Source organism: Ctenocephalides felis, unplaced genomic scaffold, assembly GCF_003426905.1.
Source record: "Ctenocephalides felis isolate EL2017-DRISC unplaced genomic scaffold, ASM342690v1 CF-g0.4_SCAFFOLD_01604, whole genome shotgun sequence".
In the NCBI taxonomy this organism is placed as follows: Eukaryota; Metazoa; Arthropoda; class Insecta; order Siphonaptera; family Pulicidae; genus Ctenocephalides; species Ctenocephalides felis.
In genome coordinates, this window is record NW_020537758.1 from 19061485 (window position 1) to 19083547 (window position 22063).

General features: G+C 28.1%; 2 protein-coding genes and 1 pseudogene across 4 annotated transcripts in view; 2 read left to right on the top strand and 1 right to left on the bottom strand.

Annotated features, from left to right (window-relative positions):
* The window catches only part of LOC113373476, a 15104-nt gene extending 11460 nt beyond the window's left edge, over positions 1-3644 (bottom strand). Inside the window, exons 1-3 of the mRNA XM_026613771.1 lie at positions 1739-3644; positions 487-625; positions 167-408 (exon numbers count right to left, since the gene is read on the bottom strand). Of these exons, the coding sequence (XP_026469556.1) occupies positions 167-408; positions 487-625; positions 1739-3644 (2287 nt within the window). The remainder of the gene's footprint in view (positions 1-166; positions 409-486; positions 626-1738) is intronic.
* Positions 1-22063, top strand: part of LOC113373222 — a 93643-nt pseudogene that overhangs the window by 30296 nt on the left and 41284 nt on the right.
* The window catches only part of LOC113373221 (repressor of RNA polymerase III transcription MAF1 homolog), a 23476-nt gene continuing 11743 nt past the window's right edge, over positions 10331-22063 (top strand). The window contains exons 1-2 of one of the 3 annotated variants that reach the window (XM_026613525.1): positions 10331-11050; positions 11114-11334. In XM_026613525.1, the coding sequence (XP_026469310.1) occupies positions 11234-11334 (101 nt within the window). In that variant the 5' untranslated portion in view covers positions 10331-11050; positions 11114-11233. The other 2 variants (XM_026613524.1, XM_026613523.1) reach the window with 2 other exon arrangements.

A 22063-nucleotide genomic window follows, 5' to 3' on the forward strand; every position in this document is an offset into this window, starting at 1 on the left:
TAATTGCGCTTTATATCTGGAATCAAACTTGGGTCCACTAACAATAATTTTGTTGTCTTTGCTTGGGACCTTCTTTTGTCATCTTCTGAAAAATTAAATATACAGATCAAATTAGATGTAATTATATTCGTAATCACATAACTACATAATCATCTTCATTATTTACCTGGTGCACCAAATACAAATAAATTGAGCTCTGAACTTTCTCTTCTCTTATTCCATATTCTTCTAAGGTCCTTGAAATCATCAGTAGCTAATTGATTTCCAAGAATCCATCGTTGGATGGCAATTGGTATTTCAAAATCATGCAAAATTTTGCGCTTTAGACCCAATAAAGTCATACACTTTGGTATTTGTAGCAAAATCGGGCCTTGGTGCGAAAGTTTGTCTTCCACATATAAGTCCAAACTGTAAAAGATTAAATGATTAACAACTTACTAATAATGTTATGTAATCTTAGTTTTTATCTCATTATTTTTAACTTACGTTACAATAACTGGACCACCACCTTTAGGGGAAGAATTTTGATTCTGTTGTCTGATAACAGAACAATTTACTTTTAAGTTTGCCAAATCTTTAGCAAGTCTAGCCGCGTCCATTTGGCGTCCATCAGCAATCGCATTTTCTAAACTTTTTAACAATTTATTAATTTCTACAGTATTATTATTATTATTATTTGCTGTATCTCGATTCTTCATTATACTTTTTGGAAATTCTTAGATCTTCTGTTAAACATCATAATCGCTAGTGTGAATGTGTCCTTTTTCTGCACTTGCTACTTTAGATTGACTCATATAAGGATTTTTGTTTTTGATAAATTGGATTTATTTTAGCATTATTCATGCTCACAAAATCACGAGCTTGTATTAATTCGTATGTTCTATTTCTAATTTTTAGTTCTGGTGCTTGATAATTTTCTGGCATAATAGGTAATATGGTTTCAATGATTGTTGGCGGTTTGTTAGTCGGCTCGAGTTTTCTTATGACACCACTTGTTTGACATGAACTAGACCCTTTCAGTGGTTTATTTGCATTTTCATTCCGAACTTTGATATCATCAAATTCTGTATGAGTCGTCACGACATAGACAGACATTCAGGCTCCTTCGCAGTTTCAGGTTCATTGAACACCTGAGTTTTTTTAATAGCAACCAAATTTATTGGTATCATCTTTAGGGAAATTCTTTGCATCATCTTTGAAGTTTTGAGGTGTGTGTACAATATGCTCAGGCTTATTAATATTTTAGGCTCCGGGGTAACAGGTTTCCGTGGAGGAATATGTTGTTTCGGCAAAGAATTTTTCATTTCTCTCAAGCGTTCAAATAATCTGCTTTGTTCTAACTCATTTTCATCACGATTAGGAATGGGAGCAATATCATCAAGATTAGCGCTAAAGCGTTCTAATCTGATTTACGTACTTCTTCCATGTTAGGCTTTACAAATGTTTTGTTTAATGAACTATCATTATTGAATTCCATGTTTTGGTTTAATAAACATTTTATTAGCTGCATTATCATTTATAGGTTTAAATTCTTATTAGTTGAAATGTTTAAGTTGTTTACATCCATTTTTTTGGTTTCGTGCAATTGATATACTTCTTTATTCTTGGTTCAATACATTTTTATTACATTTTCATTTATTGGTTTAAATATTGATCTGTCAGATGATGATTTTTCAAATCACACAAAGAGTTTCGAGTTTTTGTTGGAAAGTATTTTTGAGTTCTTTTTCCCAATCACCTAATGTCCGTTTCCTCCTACTTTTGGGGGAATCTGTAATTTTTGCGTTCAATTTGCCATCATTTATATTATCTTTCGATACATTGCAACTCGTGCAGGTCGATTTCCAGTGCGGATTTTGGGCGCTACAGTTTTTACAAGTCCAATTTATAGACGAATTCAAATTGACTGAAGATTGTGACTTCATTGGAAACTTTTTAGGAAATTCATTATCAAGATTGTCATTGATCTCTTGTTTTTCTAATTTAGGAGAATTACTTGTGCGATTCATTGGAATTCCCGAGTTCAACTTTGATTCAATATCATCTACTGAAGTTAAGTTTGAGGCCGGTTTTGTAAATCCAGATGTGCTGAAGATACTTCTTTTCATTGGCGGTGTTTCAGATTCTTGAGCGGGACTTGTTTTTGAAGAAGTACCTAATAAATCAGAGTTTTGTAAAAAGTAAGCGGTTGGTGGCTTATTAGCATTCTTTGGAAATAATTTCGCAGATTCTTTCGGATTGAAAAATGCTGAGTTTACAGTAACTTTAGTCACGTTTGTGATAGCATTGAATTTTGATATCAAGTCTCTTGCTGATTTTGGACCATTTTCCTCTTCTTTGTCTGGAACATGTGGTCTAAGAAAACTCGGAATTTCATCAAACTCGTCATTTTGGCTTTGTGCCCGTTGGCTATTGACAATTGCTGCTGCTTCGCGATCTAATTCGCTTATATTTGCCAACATTGACAAACCGGATTTTCTTTTTTCTGAATCTTTCTTTTTATCATCAGATTTATCATTTAATTTTGAGAAGAAACTGAATCTTGGATTGTAATCGCTTGCGGTACTACTTCTATAGTAGTTCACTTCAGGAAAAGCTGCATTTTCTTTATCTTTAGATTTTTCTAAAGGTTTATCTTTTTTGAAATCTTTAGAGTTACCACCTGTGCGTTTATACCATGGCCTAGGAGATACTGGCGGTACATCTTTGATTTCTTTTCCTAACGACATGTCTTCTTTAATAATAATGGATTTGCTTGGTTTCAAAACACCTTTTTCAAGCTTCAATGAATCATTAGCTATTGAAGGGTCCTCTTTAGGAATATCACTAGGGTCTTTTGGGTTATCCATATTATTAAAATTATTAGGTTTAGTATTTTCGTTTTTTAGCTCAATTGGTGGCGGAGGTGCTGGACGCTTTTTGCGGGAAATAGTTGATGATCTCGATTGTGAATTAGTTTGTTTTGAACCGTTATATTTAGGAGGCGGTGGAGCACGTCTTTTACCTTTAACATGAACATAAGCACCAGCTCGTTTATCCTTCGATGAATCACTGGCAGTTCTTCTGTGACCTTTTACAACACTTCCATTTGCACTTGTATTAATATCACTTACTCTTGTTATTGGTAAACTTAAATCACAATAATTTCCATTATTTTCAGTTTTTATTTTTTTAGGATCACTAAAGTCTATGCGATCATTTTTTCGTAAAGTATCCGCAGCATACAACCTATATTTTTTTCGCAGGGTTAAATTGCGATCCAATTCTTTTAGTCGCTCCCTTTGTCTCAGTCTTTTGCGATAAGTTTCAGTATCAGGTCCAGGAGCTATGAGGGTTTCTGGCTGAGAAGCTGTACCGAAGGGCTTATAAATATTAGGAGGCACGTAAGCGAAACTTGTGGCTGTTGCTGTTGAAAATAATGAATTCACACTTTCATTGCTAGAAAATAATGGACTCACTGGTCTACTTAAATTTTCGTCTTCACTGTCTGTGTCTTTATCATCTTTTTTAAACCAACGGAGGAACGAAAAAAATCCGCTAGATGTTGGTCTTGGTAAACTTCTTCTTCCTAAATTTGGAACTTGATTAGACTCTGTAGATACTTCTTGTGGTTGTGAAGATGGTTCACTGATTGATCGTTGCATTGTCACTTCGCACACATGACTTGGTGTTTTGCATGTGCTCTCCCAAAGAGTACTTCACATGGTTTTGAATTTTGAACATTCTGTGGAGAAAATAAAAATTAAAAAACTGTTTAGAGCGTGCTCTCTTAATGGATCTTAATTTTTCAAATTGGTTCAACCTCGTTGAAAAGTAGAAATTTCGCATACATCAGAATAAATTGAGAAAATATAAAAGTGTAGTGATTTTATATATATATATATATATATATATATATATATATATATACATCTCACAACAACTGTTCTATATTTCTAATTTTAGCATCGTGTTTTGAATTTATGTACTATGTAGTTAGCCTTATGTGCCGTTGAATCATGAAAGTCTATAAAATATTTTTGAGTCATTAACTCTAGACAAAGACTTCAGTACTCGAAGTGCTATACGTATATGTTGTCATTAAATTATTTTCTATTTAAAGAGGCGATATCATCCGTCTTAATTTTATTTTCACTAGCAGTTACTTGGATTTTCGTCAAATGACAAGTGCAAAATGGTGCGTCCGTCCGTATGCACATTTTGGTGCATTGCCAGAAATATATTATATCCAGCTTACAGATTTATTGCAATATGGACATTAAGATCAGATTAGAATTACTGGCTTGATTTATATTTTGCCACAAGATGGGTATTGAAGAAAATTATTCAGATTAAAACAATATTTGCATTTATTATAGCCAAAATGTGTTAACGCATTTTCAAATACCACGCGTGTTCTATTTTGCTTATTCAATTATTATTTTTTTACTATTTTTGCATTTTATAATGCGTCTCCTATGTATCTAGAGGTTTCATCCAATTTAAATATATTATAGCAAATAAATTAATCTAGAAAATAATAATTATTATTATTCCAATTTCATATGTTATTAATTTTTTGAATATTTTGTTTTCGCCAGAAAATCCAGTTTACTAATATTATGTTTTCCCGACGTTTTAAGTCATTCTGGTTTTATTAATACCAAAATTTGATCTGTCGTTGAGGTTTTCTTAAAAACAAGTGAATCGATTTTAAAATTTTAAAAGTCATTATTTAAAACTTGATAAGATGCAAAAAATTGACCACGTTTGGCATCTTTGAGGATTGTCCTAATTAGTTTTTAATAAAGATTGCTCTGAAAGTTTAATAATTTTTTTGTGATATTGATATTTTTTTTATGATGATAGTAGTTCATGGTCGTAACAAGCATTATTAACTATTATGAGCTTATATGAAAAGTAGTTTATATATAAAAAATTATTAAGATTTGGAATAATGTTTTGTGGCAAAATGTTAAATTTCTGTGGCCACAATTCTAAAAGTTGCTAAATCTAAATTCTCATTGATTAAGTCGAGATTACATTTTTATTTCAAGTTTTTGCAACTTGCCTTCCTCCTAAAGGAAAAGTCAAATTTTATGCTCTTTTTGTATTGTTATTTTTTTTAATAAATATAATATTTTAGTAAATAAAAAAAATGTGTATAGAAATAGCATATACAGTTTATAATGTCTTCTTAACACTACTTTTGTGGCAGCCTGACCTAAAAATGATTGTTATGAACGTGTGGCCTATAAATACATTCTAAATGATTGGGGCAAATAAATTAGATTTACGAAATATATTTCTATAACTATAGTTTGTAAATTCCAAATTATTTTGTTATGAAAATCTGTAATATTTAATAATATATATGTAATAACAGTTAATTAATAATATATACGTGATTTATAATGGGTTATCATGATATTATCGTGAGGAAGTATTAATTGTTTAACTTGCTTTGCTATTTTAATCTAGATAAATTATTTGAAAAATGAGTCATGATTTTACAAACCCCTAAATCATGGCAATAGTTTTAATTCTGATAGCCATAGCATTCTGATTTTTTTTATAAATTTTAAATACAAATGTCGAATAGTAATCGAACAATTATATTCTATAATCCATTGGGATATAATTCTGATACTCAAAAATTCCTATTAAAATAAAAAAATTACAAAGTATTAAATTTTGGTCTATTCTCTTATTATAAGGCAGTTCAAAAAGAAATATAAATATCATTTTTTTTTAGAAAAAAGACAATAGAAGACCAAAGTTTAAAAATTTTGTTAAGACTACATATTTGGGAATTAATCCAACTTTCCTTTAATTATTTAGAGTGCACATGTAAACTTATTTCGTTACCTATTTGGCAAAAATAGATTATATGTTGATATATATATATATATATATATATATATATATATATATATATATATATTCTAATGATCACTTTTTTCTATTGATACTAATTGTATGTCCAAAAGACCTATTTTTGCTAGCAATATATTTGATTGTCGTATCTATTAAACACGTGTAACATTACTAGAGTACTTTCAGTATTCATAATTACATTCGATTTTTATAAATCTATGAATTTAATATTACTAATAATAGGAAAAAAATAGATTCTTTGGCTTTCAAGTTATACTTCTATATTTGCACACGTACACCTGCGCAAGGCTTAAGCTGTTATTTGATAGCATCTGCTTTCATATATGATACTAACATAAAAAAACAATTTTTAAGCACAAGTTACACATTTTAAAACAAATTTTACTTTATTACTAATATTTGTTACTCACCACATTTTATCAACCTAATTTCCTGTTTTACTTCCACACTAGCACATATTTTTAATCAAAACAACAGATATTGATTCCATGCACTTCTAACACAATTTATTTATTTTATCACTATATTTTGGGTTAAATATCACATTTTTTTAATTTTTAAAAGGGTGAAGCAACCGTATATGCTTTCGCCACAACTGCGAGATGAATTGGATGAATTCATGCTTGCACGAGGAGTTGGTTGTTCATTCCAAGTTCGCCGGCCGTAGGGCTAAATTTAGCATACTGCCACTAAGTTCTATTCTTACACCAAAACGCCTAATACAATTTCACATAAATTGCCATCAGAAGAAATTTTAATATTCATTATATTTTGACCTATAGAAAATATATAAAAATAACTTGATCTGAACTTATAACCAGATTTAACTATAATTATAATTAGATGGTATAAATCTATCAGCTTGTAGCAAATGTAGATATCGTTTACACTTGCAATTGGAGATTATTCTAAACCAATTATTTTTGGGCGAGTTTTACAGTTCATATTAATTGCCATCAGAAGAAATTTTAATATTATTTTAGGTATGCATATTTTTTAGACCTATGGGGAACCTACCTAATTCCCTAGGCGTGAATCCATTTAGAATTACACCATATCAAATGGTTACACAAATACCACAAATTTCATAATCTATTCTTTATTCAATTTCATTCTGCAATCTGTATAATTTATTACATTTAGAGAATGCTAAATGAATATAGTAAAATAGTTGATTACAAATTAGTAGATACTCCCACTGGCATATCTACTAGAGCTAATATAATAAAAAAACTGAAAACAAAGAGCAAAAAAGCCATAAAATGTACCAAAAACATATTTTTCTTTTTGGTTATGCAAGATCATCTTCACTGTATTTTAGTCTGATATTAATTAAAATTTGTGCCATTAAAAAATCTCCAATTATGCAAGTACAAAAATTGGTATTGGTCTTTTGTGCAGATCTTTGAAAATGAATATTTAGATATTTTTTAAGGCAAGTTTGTTCAAACTCAAAACAAGTAAATTTATTTGGTGAAAATGTTATTTATTAATTCTCCTTTTAATGGATGATTAATTAAAAATTAAATACATTTGCAAAAATGAGTGAAATTACTGATGATTCTTTTTATTTGCTTATTATTCTATTTGTTCGCTCTTGTATACCTTTTTTCATATAACTGATATATTCAAAACCTGTTTAAATAATTTTTAATTAAAAATATTTTAATTATATAAAATATTTTTTTATTAAAACTGAAAAATTAATACAATTTCTACCAATTTCTTTATTAATGCTCCTAGTATACTTTTTAGTTAACTGATGCAATTGAAGATGGTTCAGATATTGTTTTATAAGAACAGTTAATTATAGTTTTATAGTCATTTAAAATGATACATTTTGATTAAATTTTAAAAATATAGGAAATTAAACCAAACAAATGAGTCATTTAAACATATTTATTCTCCTCTCAAAGTATTTTCATGTCTATTTTTTGCATTTGTTGTCTGGACTTATAAGCACATGTGTGGCTTTGAAAAAAATACAGAAAAGTTTAGAGATTCAGCTATATAAAACTTGCATTGTGGTTTTTGTAAAATGTATTGCATGATCCAGTGATCTTCCATAATTATAAATCATAAAAACAGATGCTATTTTTATAAAAAAAATTGTATTCGACCTATTGAAATTTAGGAATTTGAATGCACTCTCCACGTAGATTCCAGAATTTTCTGCATTCTATTAAAATTATGTAATTAGAATTAGAATTGAAAATTATCTTGAAGTAAATTACTGTTGTGCATCAGTATACATTTGCAGGTGAAACATGTATCAGTTCCTGGACAAGGATTTATAAAATTATTTATGAAAGTATGATGTTGTTAAATATGAATATAACTTAATTTGATTATAGGTCTTAATTATTCAAGACTGTATCTAGCATTTTAAAACGATTCATATAGATCTTATCTTATATTTCCTACTATGATGTCCTATATAGACATTAATAAAATTTAATATTTCCACGTTATCTTCAAAATCATCTTCTTCATTTTTTAGCAAATATGTTTTGTAATATACATAAATATTCAATATTACATAGCATGCAAATTTGCAAGAGTAACCTTGCAATCACCTGGTTTTCATTATTTTTAGTATCTGTCCGTTTGCTGTTCGAAATTCGCGCTTATACTTGTATCTTTCACATAGAAACAACGCTTAGGCATAAATAAAAAATACGTCATGACCTTAGGCCTTTCAACCTAGATGGATAGATGTGATTTTTTTTATAATATATTATCAAATATTTTTAGTAATCAATGTAAGAAAATCAAACACTTAATAATTTTTATTTGTATACAATAAAAAAATAATAAAAATTACAAAAATATATTGGTAAATTGATAGTAAAAATATATTAATAAATATAAAAAAATCCACAAAATATAAAGAGAACCACAAAATTCTGTTATCATATAAGAACTTTCTTCAATCTGTTATTGTTTATTTATTAACATTTTTTTTAAAATTATATATTTTGGTATTTTTTTATTCTTTCACATTTTATTAATTTTATTTTTATATTTGTTCCTTTAGAAGATATACCAGAAAAATTGCCATGAGTGTTAGATAAGTAAGTAAATAAATAAATATGGCTTAAATACTTCTAATTGATTAATGATTATAAGAACATTTGATACAAGGATCATTATTTATGAATTCTTGATTGTATGAATGCAGTATTCTTTTAATATAATAATTGGTATATATGTTAATTGTTAACATGTGCAATAAATAATCTTTAGTTTACAAACTTAACTTTTAAACATGAAATAACATTGAAAATCATATAGTATCCTAAATGTATCTATATATATTATTATTTATTATGATTTTAAAAGCAAATTTGTGTATTTATTTTAGGTGTTTAATAATAATTAAATGTTGTTTTGTGCTCAACCAAATTATAAATAACTGCTAGATTCTATTGCTGTAATTAATAATTCGATTTAATAATTTGTTTTAAAAAGAGTGATTGTATTAACCAATAATTAAAAAAGCTTTTTTTGAAATGTGATTTATAAATAATTGCTAAATTTGTTTTAAGCAGAGTATTTTCATAAACAAATAATTAATTGGGCTTTTTTATTTAAAGTATAAATGATTGCTGAATTCTATTATTATGTTTAGAAAGAAATAAGTATGTATTTGTTTAAAAAAAAAGATTTAAAGAAATAATGATCATATAGAGTTTTTTTTTAATTTGGAAAATAATAATTGCTACATTAGTTTTAAAAAGAGTATTTTTATAAAAGAATGATTAATTGAAGTTTTTTTATTTGAATTATAAATAGATGCTAAATTCCTTTGTTGTGATCAGAAAGAAATATTTATCCATTTATTTAAAAAAAAAATTGATTTTATAAGCGAATGATTAAATGAAGTTTTTTTTTCATTTGAATAATAAATAATTGATGTAATTCTGTTTTTTGTTGGTTAATGCTTTTATTGAAAACTTTGATTCTGTATAACTGATATCTGTGCTTGATATATTATTCTTTAACAAGCAATTTTATGAAATAAAAATTTATTATGTGATTATCCTTTTTCATAACAATAATTGAACATGGAATTTCATTTTATATGAGCAATTTGCAATTCTATTAAAATTGTTTTTTCAATAATTATTATTAAGGAAAAAATATTTAAAAAATTGTTTTGTAGTAAATACATATTAATGCAGAATCTTTGTGTGTTACATGTTTATATTTTACTATATAAATATATAATATTTTGAATCATACTCTTCTTTTATCTATGTTTTGAATTGTCTTCAGTTTAAACTAAATTCGAAATTATTTGATTATAGGCATTTGAATGAGAACATTCTAGTTTGAATGGTCTAAGGTAGGTGGACGAGGCCATTTTGTGTTGCGTTACTTGACGAATCAGACTTCGGCTAAAATCGTGATGTCATTATGTCTATATTGTTGTTGTGTACTTACTGAAGTTTACTAACGCTTTGATAAAGTATCCTAAATAAAAGTATAACGGTGGTTTTTGATTGAATTAATTGTAAAATCAATAAGATATAACGTTGTTAAATAAGGTAATCTGTGCTAGAAATGTATATTGTGCTCCGGAGTCGAGAAATAATCTAAAGTTTAGCCGTTTGTCACCGAGACGCTATTTCTGACAGTTACATATCAATAAAAGTATCATTGCTTGTTCTGATTCGTGAAATTTACAATAATGTCTGAGTTAATGTTATGTTCTGAACACTGATAATTACTGTTTAGTGTTTTTCAATAGATTTCCTCAAAACTGTTCTACAGCAGTGGACTCAGAATTGTGCAAAAAGCAAGCCGAATTCGGCTTTAATAAAAAAGTGAAAATTATTGACCTTCCATCCGAGAACGATACTTTTCACAATCAGTCAGACTTTCTGTAATGTACCCAAATATCTTCCAAGAGCAACACACCAAAGAAATAAGCTTCGTTCTCCCCGTTAACTTGTTACACTCAAAAAGAAAAGGAATATTTATACACCCAAACACAATGTTCAGAAATATGAGTTGCCCCCCTAATTCACAACTTGCTGGTGCTATAACGTCAATACGCCAAAGAAATTAAATCTCATAAATCAGAATCAATAAATTCATAAATCATCATAATTGCATCGTTTAACAATTATAACTATTTACTTAAATCAAAAACGAAAACAACAACTTTGTAAGCTCACACTAATTTTATTCAAATCAATCCTCGAATTCTCATCTAACCTTCACAATGAAGCTTTTAGAAAGCACTCGCTTCGAAGCTATCAATAATGCTCTTTCCATAACAACTGGAGACAGCACGATATCAGGAAGAATTGAAAGCTACAGTTGCAAACTCGCTGGAGGAGACAAAGCTATGTATAAGAGATTTAGCTCTGAGCAGGGTAGCAGGGAATTGCAGGCTCTGTCGCCTCCGCAAACACAGCTGGGAATGTCTCCGGGACAGGGATACTACAGGTCAGTTGATAATACAATGATAATATATATATATATATATATATATATATATATATATATACCATCACATTGTGATTTTATCATTTGATCATTTGATTCTGTAGTATGTAATTTAATATATCTATATAGTTAAATTCACGATTGAAATGTTTTGCTATAGTTATGATAACATTCTCTGTTATTGTAATTTTCATTGCATTTCAAACATTCAAATATCTTCTATTATTGAAAAGTTATTTCTAAATATAGAGATAAAATTTGTTTGAATATTTAATTCCATTATAAACCAAAGAAATAGATAAGCCTCGAGTTTTGTTTAATTATTGCAAAATACTTATCTATCCTATGAACTGGCTTGTATAAATATATAATGAAAAAAATGTTTATATTAATGAACTCAATAATTAACTCAAGACTGTTATTGTACTGTTATCTATTGCAAATATATAAACAAACATTTATAAACTGCAGGAAAAAAATGTAGTATCTATTTGTTTGTAATAATTGAAATATTTGTGTTGGATAGATTGCGGAGAAATATGATTTGATTAAATTTTGGATACTGTTGAAGATTTTTTCTTTTTTTTATTTTATTTTCATTCTGCAATCTATAAAAATAATTATATTTAGCAGAGAATGCTGACAAGTTATTTACAATTTATTGTTTACAAATTAGTATATACTGTTGGTTGTAAAATTTTTTTCTTGTCGGAATCAGCAACATGAAAACTGGGTTAAATAACTATTTTCTAAAATTTTACTACTTGAAATTTTGTTTTTCTTCAGCAGTAGTTCTTAGATAATGGTTGAATTTTTGGCTTTGATAATTTTTTTTTTGTAGGAATCAAAAACATGAAAACTGGTTGACTTTCAGATTTAACTAACTGGAAATTTTATTTTTCTTTCTATTTGAAATGTTTTTGGTTCAAAAAACTTCTTATTATGTAATAATTGTAAAGTTATTAGATGATGGTTGAATTTTTGGCTGTAAGAATTTTATTCTTGTAGGAATCAGAAATATGAAAACTGGGTTAAATAACATTTTTTTAATTTTATTGCTTGAAATTTTGTTTTTCCTTATAATTATTTTTTTATTAATTTATTATTTCATTTTCGGTTTAAATCAATATTAATTATATTTATTTATCAGAAGGAAATAGATTTGCTGAAAAAATGTATCATAAATATTGGATGGTGGGTACATCCTTTTTCATCTATTTTTCACTAAGCTTGCAGAGTGAGGAAAATTATATATATGTATATTATATATATATATATATATATATATATATATATATTTATATATATATATATATATATATATATTTTCTAATTATCAACTTTTTTATTAATTTTAATATCGATAAGATATTGCTCTGCTATAAGTTAAAATTAAATATATTTATAAAATTATTTAAGAAAATAGAATTTTTGTTTAAAAACGCACTTTTGGACGAGTGATTAGCTGCAATTGGACAACTAAATCTTCATTTATTATTTTGTCCTACATTTTTGCCCGACAAGTATCACATTTTTGGTTTAAATTAATTTGCTAATTATTAAAACTTATTGAATTTTAAAAGTCGCTGAATAAATTATCTCAAATTCTTTCACCTAGGTTGCCAAATGCACGTATTTTTTTTTTAAACATTATCCTACACCTGGGGTCAAAAAGGACCCCAAAGATAACTTTAGCGATCATATTTCGCAAGGTTGCACGTTTCCGAGCATTTTTTAGGCCTTTGGGTCTAAGTTTTTTTTTTTGAATATTACTGAGAAATATGTATACAATAAATATTCTTTAACCTTTTAAAAGGATTTTGTATTGTAAGGACGGGAAAATTTTTTCATTTGTAATCATTATGAGAATTTCATCCAATTTTGAGTATCGATAGGATAGAAATTAAATATGATTATTAAATGAATTTAATTATTATTAGAATAATATATTTTTTTTTAGGACCAGCTCTTTCTTTAATATTTTTCTGTTGCTTGATTACCTTACTGTACAATGTTGCTTTGCGAGCCATCGCTGTTGTCACATCTTCTCATTACCATACGCAAGTCAAACTTTCTAAAAATGTTAAAAAAAGCATTTAGGAAGTCATTGTTTATTTGATAATGACAAGTCGTTCCGAAGATACGGGGCAAAAAGTGCCAAAAATGGTAACTTAGTTTTTAAAAGAACGGGGCGTCCGATTCTAATAATTCAAAAAACATTTTACTTGTATTGACAAGATGAAGAATTCATTCAATTTTTGGGAAGGCAGGTCTAGCGGTTTCGGGGATCTCGTAAACAAAGTAAAAAAAAAATCATCAGACATGCATATGCACATCAAATTATCAGATATTTTAATATTGTGTATCAATTTTGTTTACATTTCTATGGGTTCCGTAACATCGTTTGTCCGTTTAGTATCTATGCAGCTAAAGCATATAAAGCAAAACAAATTTTTCTAACGCCATTATAGTTATAATAATTATAATAACTAGATGTAAGTTGTGTTTTACCTTGAGGCAAGTTGCATGGACTTCATGATATGCGTAGACTTAATCATGAAGAAAACAAATTTAGCAACTTCCAAAATTGAAACGATAAAATATTCAACTATGTAAATGAAATTTTGGCTTTTCATTGAAACTTAATCAAACCAATTGATATTAATTCCACATGTTATATGTTCAAAACATTAGGCCCAATATACCAAACTTTAATGATTTTGACCATGATCTCTATTTGTGCCAAAAGTTTGATTAAAATTGTTACGTTGTTTCTTCCACCTTATTTACGAAGAAACAGCAGGGACGATCTTTACCATAAACTTAGAAGCACGATTCCGAATTGATATCTTTCTAATGATTTTCAAAATATGTTCAGAATTTTTGATGAAAACCTTGATGAAAATTTTTGCTCTCAACTACTAATTATAACAAAGCGGCTTGTCCTGCAAAACTAATCTAAAATTAATAATAGACAAACAATGAATGTTTTGCGAGAGTAATTCTTTGAATGAACGTCATATAAGATATCTGTGAGATAAATTTTGCTTTTATCCGCTAATTACAAAAAAAGAACGACTCAGCCGACCGTCGCACAAAATTAATCAACGCGAGTCCTTATCGAGTTTTATCAAATAGCTTTTAAATTTTGAAATCGCTGTTTTTAGGAAACTTTCAAAGAAGGTAATAAAATTTTACCTAATACTGATGACGACGATTTTAGAAAAAAGTTACTTTCAATCTGATTGTTATATACAACATTTTTTTCCTTTATTTGCACCTATTCAAACCTGAACATCAGCAAATTTTTGGTCGTACTTAAAAAAAAGGTCTAAATCGAATGCCAATCCATTGATTGGGCGTCCAGGTATAAGGATAAATAAAAACTAGTGGTGTATGGCATCGTGCCTTAAGGCGAATTGCTGGAACTTCCCGTACCGTTTCGAAATGTTCGGGGAATATTAAATGTTTTCAAGTAAATTATTATAAATACTGTAACATTTTCTACTATTTATAAGAATTAGAATATAAATTGAATTGCAAAGTTAAAATTATTTATTTAAGGTATATAAGGGAGCTTTAGAACTTTAGCCAGAATTAAAATTAAAATCCGTATTATTTTCGATATAGAATTTTTTTTTTAAAAAAAAGAGATTTTTTTGCAAGCAATTATTTTGTCAATACAAGCAGAAAGCTTTTTGAATCATTCAAATCCAATGCTTAGTTCTTTCAAAAACTTCCATTTTTGTACATTTAGCTCTGTATTTTTTAAATGGCTGGACCTGTTTTTGCCAAAAACTAATCACCACATTTCCCTATCAATAGGAATCGAATGTTTTTTGAATCATTCAAATCGGTTGATCCATACGCCCGAAATCGTCGACGAAAAATTGTCTCCACACATACACACACACATCCACTTTTTCTGAGGTATGCCAAAATGTTCAGAAATCTCTAAAACGTGATGATATGCCAAAATTTTCATTTTCGATTTTTGGCCCATTACTATAAATTACCCTTACCCTACGGGAAGGTAATAAGAATATTAGCAAAAATAAATTTCATAGCTATCCAAAAAGCTCATATTCAGCTCAGAAATGTAACGATTACAATAATATCATTTTGTATAGATTTTCTTACCAAAGAAATGTTATGAAAAGCTTTAAGTTTCATATTGATTAATTTTATATTGTTCCGTTTATGTTTATTAATGTTTATATCGAACAAATATCAGATTTAATGTTATGAATGGACTAATTGTTGCAGCAATTTGATATCTGAACTTATTTGAATTGATACATTATTCAAGGCAAAAGTCAATAAACGCATTAAAATAAAGTTGATTGAAAAATAGCACAAGCAAATCCACCTTACTTTTTCTATTAATTTCTTCGTTTTAGGACCTTTTTAGATTTAAATGACAATTTTCCTGAGACTCCAAAACTATTTTATAGTTATGGTTTATTTAATTATAACATAGATTTTGAGTGATTTCGTAAAATATTATTAAAGACTTACAAAAAGCGATTTGACTAGTTGGTATTGGTATTTTGCCTTGAGGTAAGTTACATGAACTTCCCGATATGTGTAAATAATCGATTTAATCAATACAAAATAAATTAATTTATGAGCGATTAAAAGAATTCCGAGTGGATATATTACACCTAATTGAAAACGAACGAACACGTTAACTCGGAGTATTTTCTAAAAGCAAATTTTCACAAATCAGTAATTTTTATAATTGAACCAGTTTCCGTAGGACTTTAATGGTTCAGTATGTTCAATAAGACCAAGTATTCTATCGTTATACCAAGTAAATCGTCTAATTTTCGATTAAAAAAACTTCAAGAAAAACACTAATTTTCTTATTGATGAATTTTTAAAATTAAACTACTTGTCGTCAGGCCGTGATATTTCAGTACGTTCTATAAGACCATGATATATATCGTCAAAAAAATTCCTTCGGGAAGTTAAAAAGTAATAATAGCTGAACATTGCACGATTTTAGAAATGTTAATAAGTGATTTCTACGTGGATGATCCGTAATGTATTTAAAATAATTTTTGTACTACTGTTGTGTATCATGGTAGGTGTCTAAAAAAATATGTATTTGAACTTTTGTACCTTTACTTTTTACTTGTTAATTCGTTTTATTTCAGTAACCCACAATCGGCCATAGCAGAATTACAATGGGAGAATTGTTCAAGTTGCATATAGGCTTTAATTTGAAAATAATTCCGGATATAAGTGAATCTCTATTAATATATAACACTTTGTGTAAAAAGGTTGTTTGTATTAACAACATAAAACAGTGCTTAGAGAATAACTCGAAGCCCAAATGTCAATACTTGGTATTAACTACAACGATAAAGGATTGTATTTCACGATTTTCTTGGCTGGGGTCAAACAACAACTTTTATTGCGAAAATGTTATGTTATCTAATATTTTTGCGATACATGATTGTGGAAGTTTTGTAGTTTTACTGCATTTTGCTTCTGGTAAAGCTGACTTGTTTTTGTTCGAATGCAAAACTAAAACTGTAAGGCAAAAATTACATATTGTTGATACAGAATGTATCAAACATACCAAAATAGTATTGAGAGGTTATAATAACCAACCTGGCTCTTCGTCTAAAAGAACAAATGATGGTTTTTTGTTATTGAATGGTCAATGTTATAAATTTATCGTGAACGATTCAGAAGTTTCCTTATGCGATCATGATGTATTTGAAAATATTGTCGATATCTTTTTTGGAGACAATGATGAATACTTTCTGCTGAACGAACAAAGCCACATATTTTACCGTAGTCATAATAAACTCACGAAAATTATATCAGCAATTACATGGAACTCGTACTGTTTGGTTAACGATAACAGTTTTTTAGTCTCCGATTACAAAGCTTTTTATTTATGCAAAATTGATAAAGACTTCAAACTGATATACTTTCAACTGTCTTTGCAATTTGTGACGAGCATAATATTTTACAAACAATTTGGAATTGCCATATGCATTACAGCACAAAATAAATTGTACCGGATCAAAACTGATATATTAGAAACAGATGATAATACCAAAAATGCTATTGATTTAGATATCGATAATATCGACTCTGCCGTCCACATTTTAAAAGAAATACAAAATTATTCGACACAATTGGATGCAGTGTCTAAAGATATAGAGAAACAGAATACTTTGATAAAGAATTTAGGAGTGGTTTTGAGATCAAATTTATTAACAGAATATTTCAAACATGATGTTAAAATTGAACAACTAAATCAATTCCAGGAAAACAAATATTATTTAGAACAAACCTTAAAAATACACTCAGACATTTGTCCCTTGTTGTCTACTGAACAATGGTATTACAAAACTCAGTATTTAGACAGAAAATTCGACTTGGTACATAATTTGTACAGAATTCCTACAAACAAAAGTACGATAATAGTTTCTTCTGAATGTGATGTAAATTGCAAAAGCTACGAATTAAAATCCAGCATCCAAACAATACTTGTAGACGAACGGCACAAGATAGGCGCCAAAGTCAATTTAACCAAAGACTTTGTAAACACAGAAAGTTTATTAAAAATAGAAAAAATAGATGACGATACATCTTCTCACGACTTATATAACTCTATTGACCAAATGATCATATATTCCCAATTGCCTACAGATCAATACTGCATGTCAACAAGTAAAAAAACACGCCTCAAATGTATGAGTCCTATTACGTCCGATTTGCTAACAAAATTATTTCCTGATTCAATTCAACATTTTTCGGATGAATTCAAACTTAGAGTAAATGGAGACATCGTCAAATTCGAAATTAATCGAGATATGAACTATATAGAAATGTCTTGCTTGAAAATGTCTACACTGAATCGGCTAAGGAAATATCTTGTTATAAAGTCACAGCCTGAAGGTGGCGAACTTTTTTACAATCCACAAGAAAAATTAAGACTTGAGGTAAGACATTGCTGTTTAAAAAATATAAACTAATAATTTTATTTTTGCATACAAACATATTAACATGATTATTTAGGAAGATTAGTTACCATTGTTGCTAATACATTTTTATCTATTTTAGAATGCCATACGTTTGCTGAAAATGGAACTCCTGAATTCTGAATTCAACTTGGAAGTCTTGAATGAAATAAAAGAAAAAACACGAGAGAAGATATCGTCGCAGTTTATTAATTTATCATGAAATTCATATAATACTATACAATAGTTTATAAATGATCCTTATATTGTATATGTGATATGAAAAAAGTATATTTTATTATGAATAAAAAGTACTTTTATAACCGTGTGTTTGAAATAATTTGTTCCAAGTTTTTAACTCTTCATTTGACATAGTTGTTTTCAACCATGTGTAGACGTTCTTCAAGTTTTAGCAAGTATGATGATCTGGTTTTAAAAACTATTAGAAGAATTATATATGTTTTCATTTGAGGCAAAAACATGTTTACAATGATGTCTTTTAAATGAAAATAATTAAGAATGTGTTTTTTTATTTACATTTAAGAATTACAATCAGTTGTTCTTATACAACATTCAGTAATTTTGTGGATTTATTAAATAAAGGAAAAAAGGTCGAAAGAGTGACCCATTGGTGATCGATTCGATGTTGGATAAGTTTATATATTTGTATAGATGTAGTCCTGTTGTGAAAATATTTAATTAAGCCTACGAGTATTACTACATTTTATAGGATTACTAAAGAATATCTTCTGAGCCGTTCAATGCCATGGTTTTTTATTAAGTTTTTGGCCATGTGTTAAGGTGGTTCTGAATTCTATCCTTTTATCTCAGACTGAACTTTTCGATTTGTTCCTTAACAGTGTTAATGTTTAAATCTGTATGAACCAACTAATTTGGGACATACTTGGGTGCGTTTATAATTTTTTTCAAAATCTTGTTTTGACATTTTTGTATTATGGCGATGTTGGATTTGCGTGCCGTTTCCCAGAGCTGTATTCCGTACGTCCAAATTGGTTTCAACATGACTTTGCACAAAAGAAGTTTGTTTCATGTGCTCAACTGAGATTTTCGGTTTAACAACTATTACAGTTTTCTTTCTCGTGATTTTCAATCTTTTTGGCCGTTTCTTTTGAATATGGTATTTCCATGTTAGTTTGGCATAATTAAGAATGTATGAAACTAATTTTATCAGCATCAACCTTGTAGGTTTGTTGATGCTTTTAGATAAGTGTTGGGTTTTCTAAATTGTGAGTTCGGAATATTGCTACCATCTCAAATCAATTTCTTCATTGATTTCTATATCCTCATTTTATGAATTGTTTTTCTAGAAATCTAGAAATTGCATAAGGCGTTCCACTCAATAAGTTATGAGCTTTAACATCCATTTCCTTATTCAATTGATATAAGTGCATCAAAATATTCAAATCTATGCCAAATATCAATAAGTACAACAGTTGACGATAGCAAATCTATTTATACATGTCAAGCATTTGTACATCTCACTCTGCCAGATATTTTTGCTATGCTTTTGGCAAAGTACAATTAGAATTGAAAATAAACATCTGTACTTGCGAACGAATCCTCTCTTATTTGACCAACAATAAGGCGACGGATGCATGCTAGGATTTATTTTCAAACTTTTCTACCTTGAGGTGTCACAAATGTTGAAAGAAGACGTAGATTTTCATGGAACGAGATCTAAATGATTTATAGAGAGAAACTGAAATAACGCTCCATTTATAATAAAAAAATAAACTAAAAATGGTATTTTGAAACAGCATATGTTAGAATATTCTACGAAATGAAGATCTTAAGCAAGAAATCTAATTTCACTAACCATGTTTTCTAAATATCAGTGCTAATAATTTAACACAATAATAGTTATAATAAAAAATGATTTACTATTCTCCAGTACATTGTATAAAATTGTATTTTTTGTTTGAAAATAAGGTGACTCCTTATTTAGGAGCTGAAGCTATAACATTAGATGTCTTCAACTTAAACCCATTCAAATACGATTATTTTTCAGGGGTTTGAGCATGACATCTTAATCAATACATGATGTTGCCAAATATTAAATTATTAATTAAGATTAAATATTTTTATTATATTTTTTTTAATATTTTCAGCCGTAGTTTGTCTGGTGACGAAGGCTTGCTTTGCGACACCCTCTCGAGCAAAACTCTGTTTTATCCATCTCGACTTTGAATGCTGCTTTTGCTCCTGACTATGATTTCTCTGATGCCAAGGTATAGATATAATTTATAAACCATAATAAAACATAATAATTAAAATTATAAATATTTCTAAGTGATTTAATTTGGGACTCCTATTTAGACCCGACTATTCTTTAGTAGCCTTAATGCAACATTGAAAAGATAATGACTAATTTTTAGTCAAATAGTTTAGCTGAGATAATAATCCTATAATTGATTTATGAGAATCTATATATCTTTTTTTAATTCTTTTTTTATTTCTTGACCTTTACACAATGCCATCATTCAAATCTTTCATCTGGAATATCGCGAATTATTTTTATGTTGTATTTATTAGAATACGCTCGCGGGTTAATAAAAACATGTTTTATGATGCCAAATGCAAAGTATTTCTCGACTTTTAAACGTTTGCCAATTTATTTTTAGTGGATTTGATATATATGTATTTTTTTTAAAACTACGATTTTGTAATCAATGTATTTTTCCGAAACAACTATGACGTCGTTGTGTTGATAAACGGAAAAATCTATATTTGAAAAATAGTTAGTTTTAAGAGAAGACGATGGTTTAAATCTTTGTTATGCAAGTATTTTATCAATTTTATCAAGATGATCTAATATAATATATTACAGATATAATTTATGTTATATAATAATAATATGACATATATGCAATTCGATATTGTAACAAATGCTGTAATTTAAATACAATTGTTATTGAAACATATATTACTGAAACATCAGTCTTTAAAATATATTAAACACATTTGTAAGATTTTAATTAATATTTTTAAAGGCAAATAGTCGTACAAACATTTTCAAGCGTTTTTTTTATTATTATAAATTGTATATAAGTAATATCGATTACAATTGTCGTTGCTATATTTATTTTCTTTATATATTTTTTGACATATAATAATTAAAATTTATTTTAGTATTTATATCCCGCAATATCAACTGCGTATTTTCCTTTAACCTTGATATATGGTTTCTATTCCACCCTCTGACCTTCGCTCGACCTTGCCCAATCGGCTTAAAATCACGCAGTAGATTCAGAGAGACTTGTAATATATTTCAAATATTTTAAATATGTTTATGATTATAAAATGTTTTTGTATTAGCACATGCTTGTTCATAAAATATATTTTATATTTGAACAACAATCTGAACTAATTGTAAGTCCTGTGGTGCAATCACTACCTAATTAGCTAGGGAAAGGCGGCAACTCAATGATTGTTTTATTTTTTATTTTTTATTATTTTTTATACTAGAAGGCAATTCAGTTATATCCTTTTTCTCATTGCACTAACTTCAGATCGGGCTTTTTTGGAAACATATTTTGATCTATATTTTCAAGTAAAAATAGATATTAGTACTGCTTGATATTAGGCTCCGAAAAGCGAATTTTAACTCGGCAATTTGTATTTACAAAGCTAGGATTTTACCATAGCGCTACAGAAACTTCTCTTTATAACATGTCTCCATAATACCAAATACTACTTCATTATATTAAATTATTTTAAAACTTCTA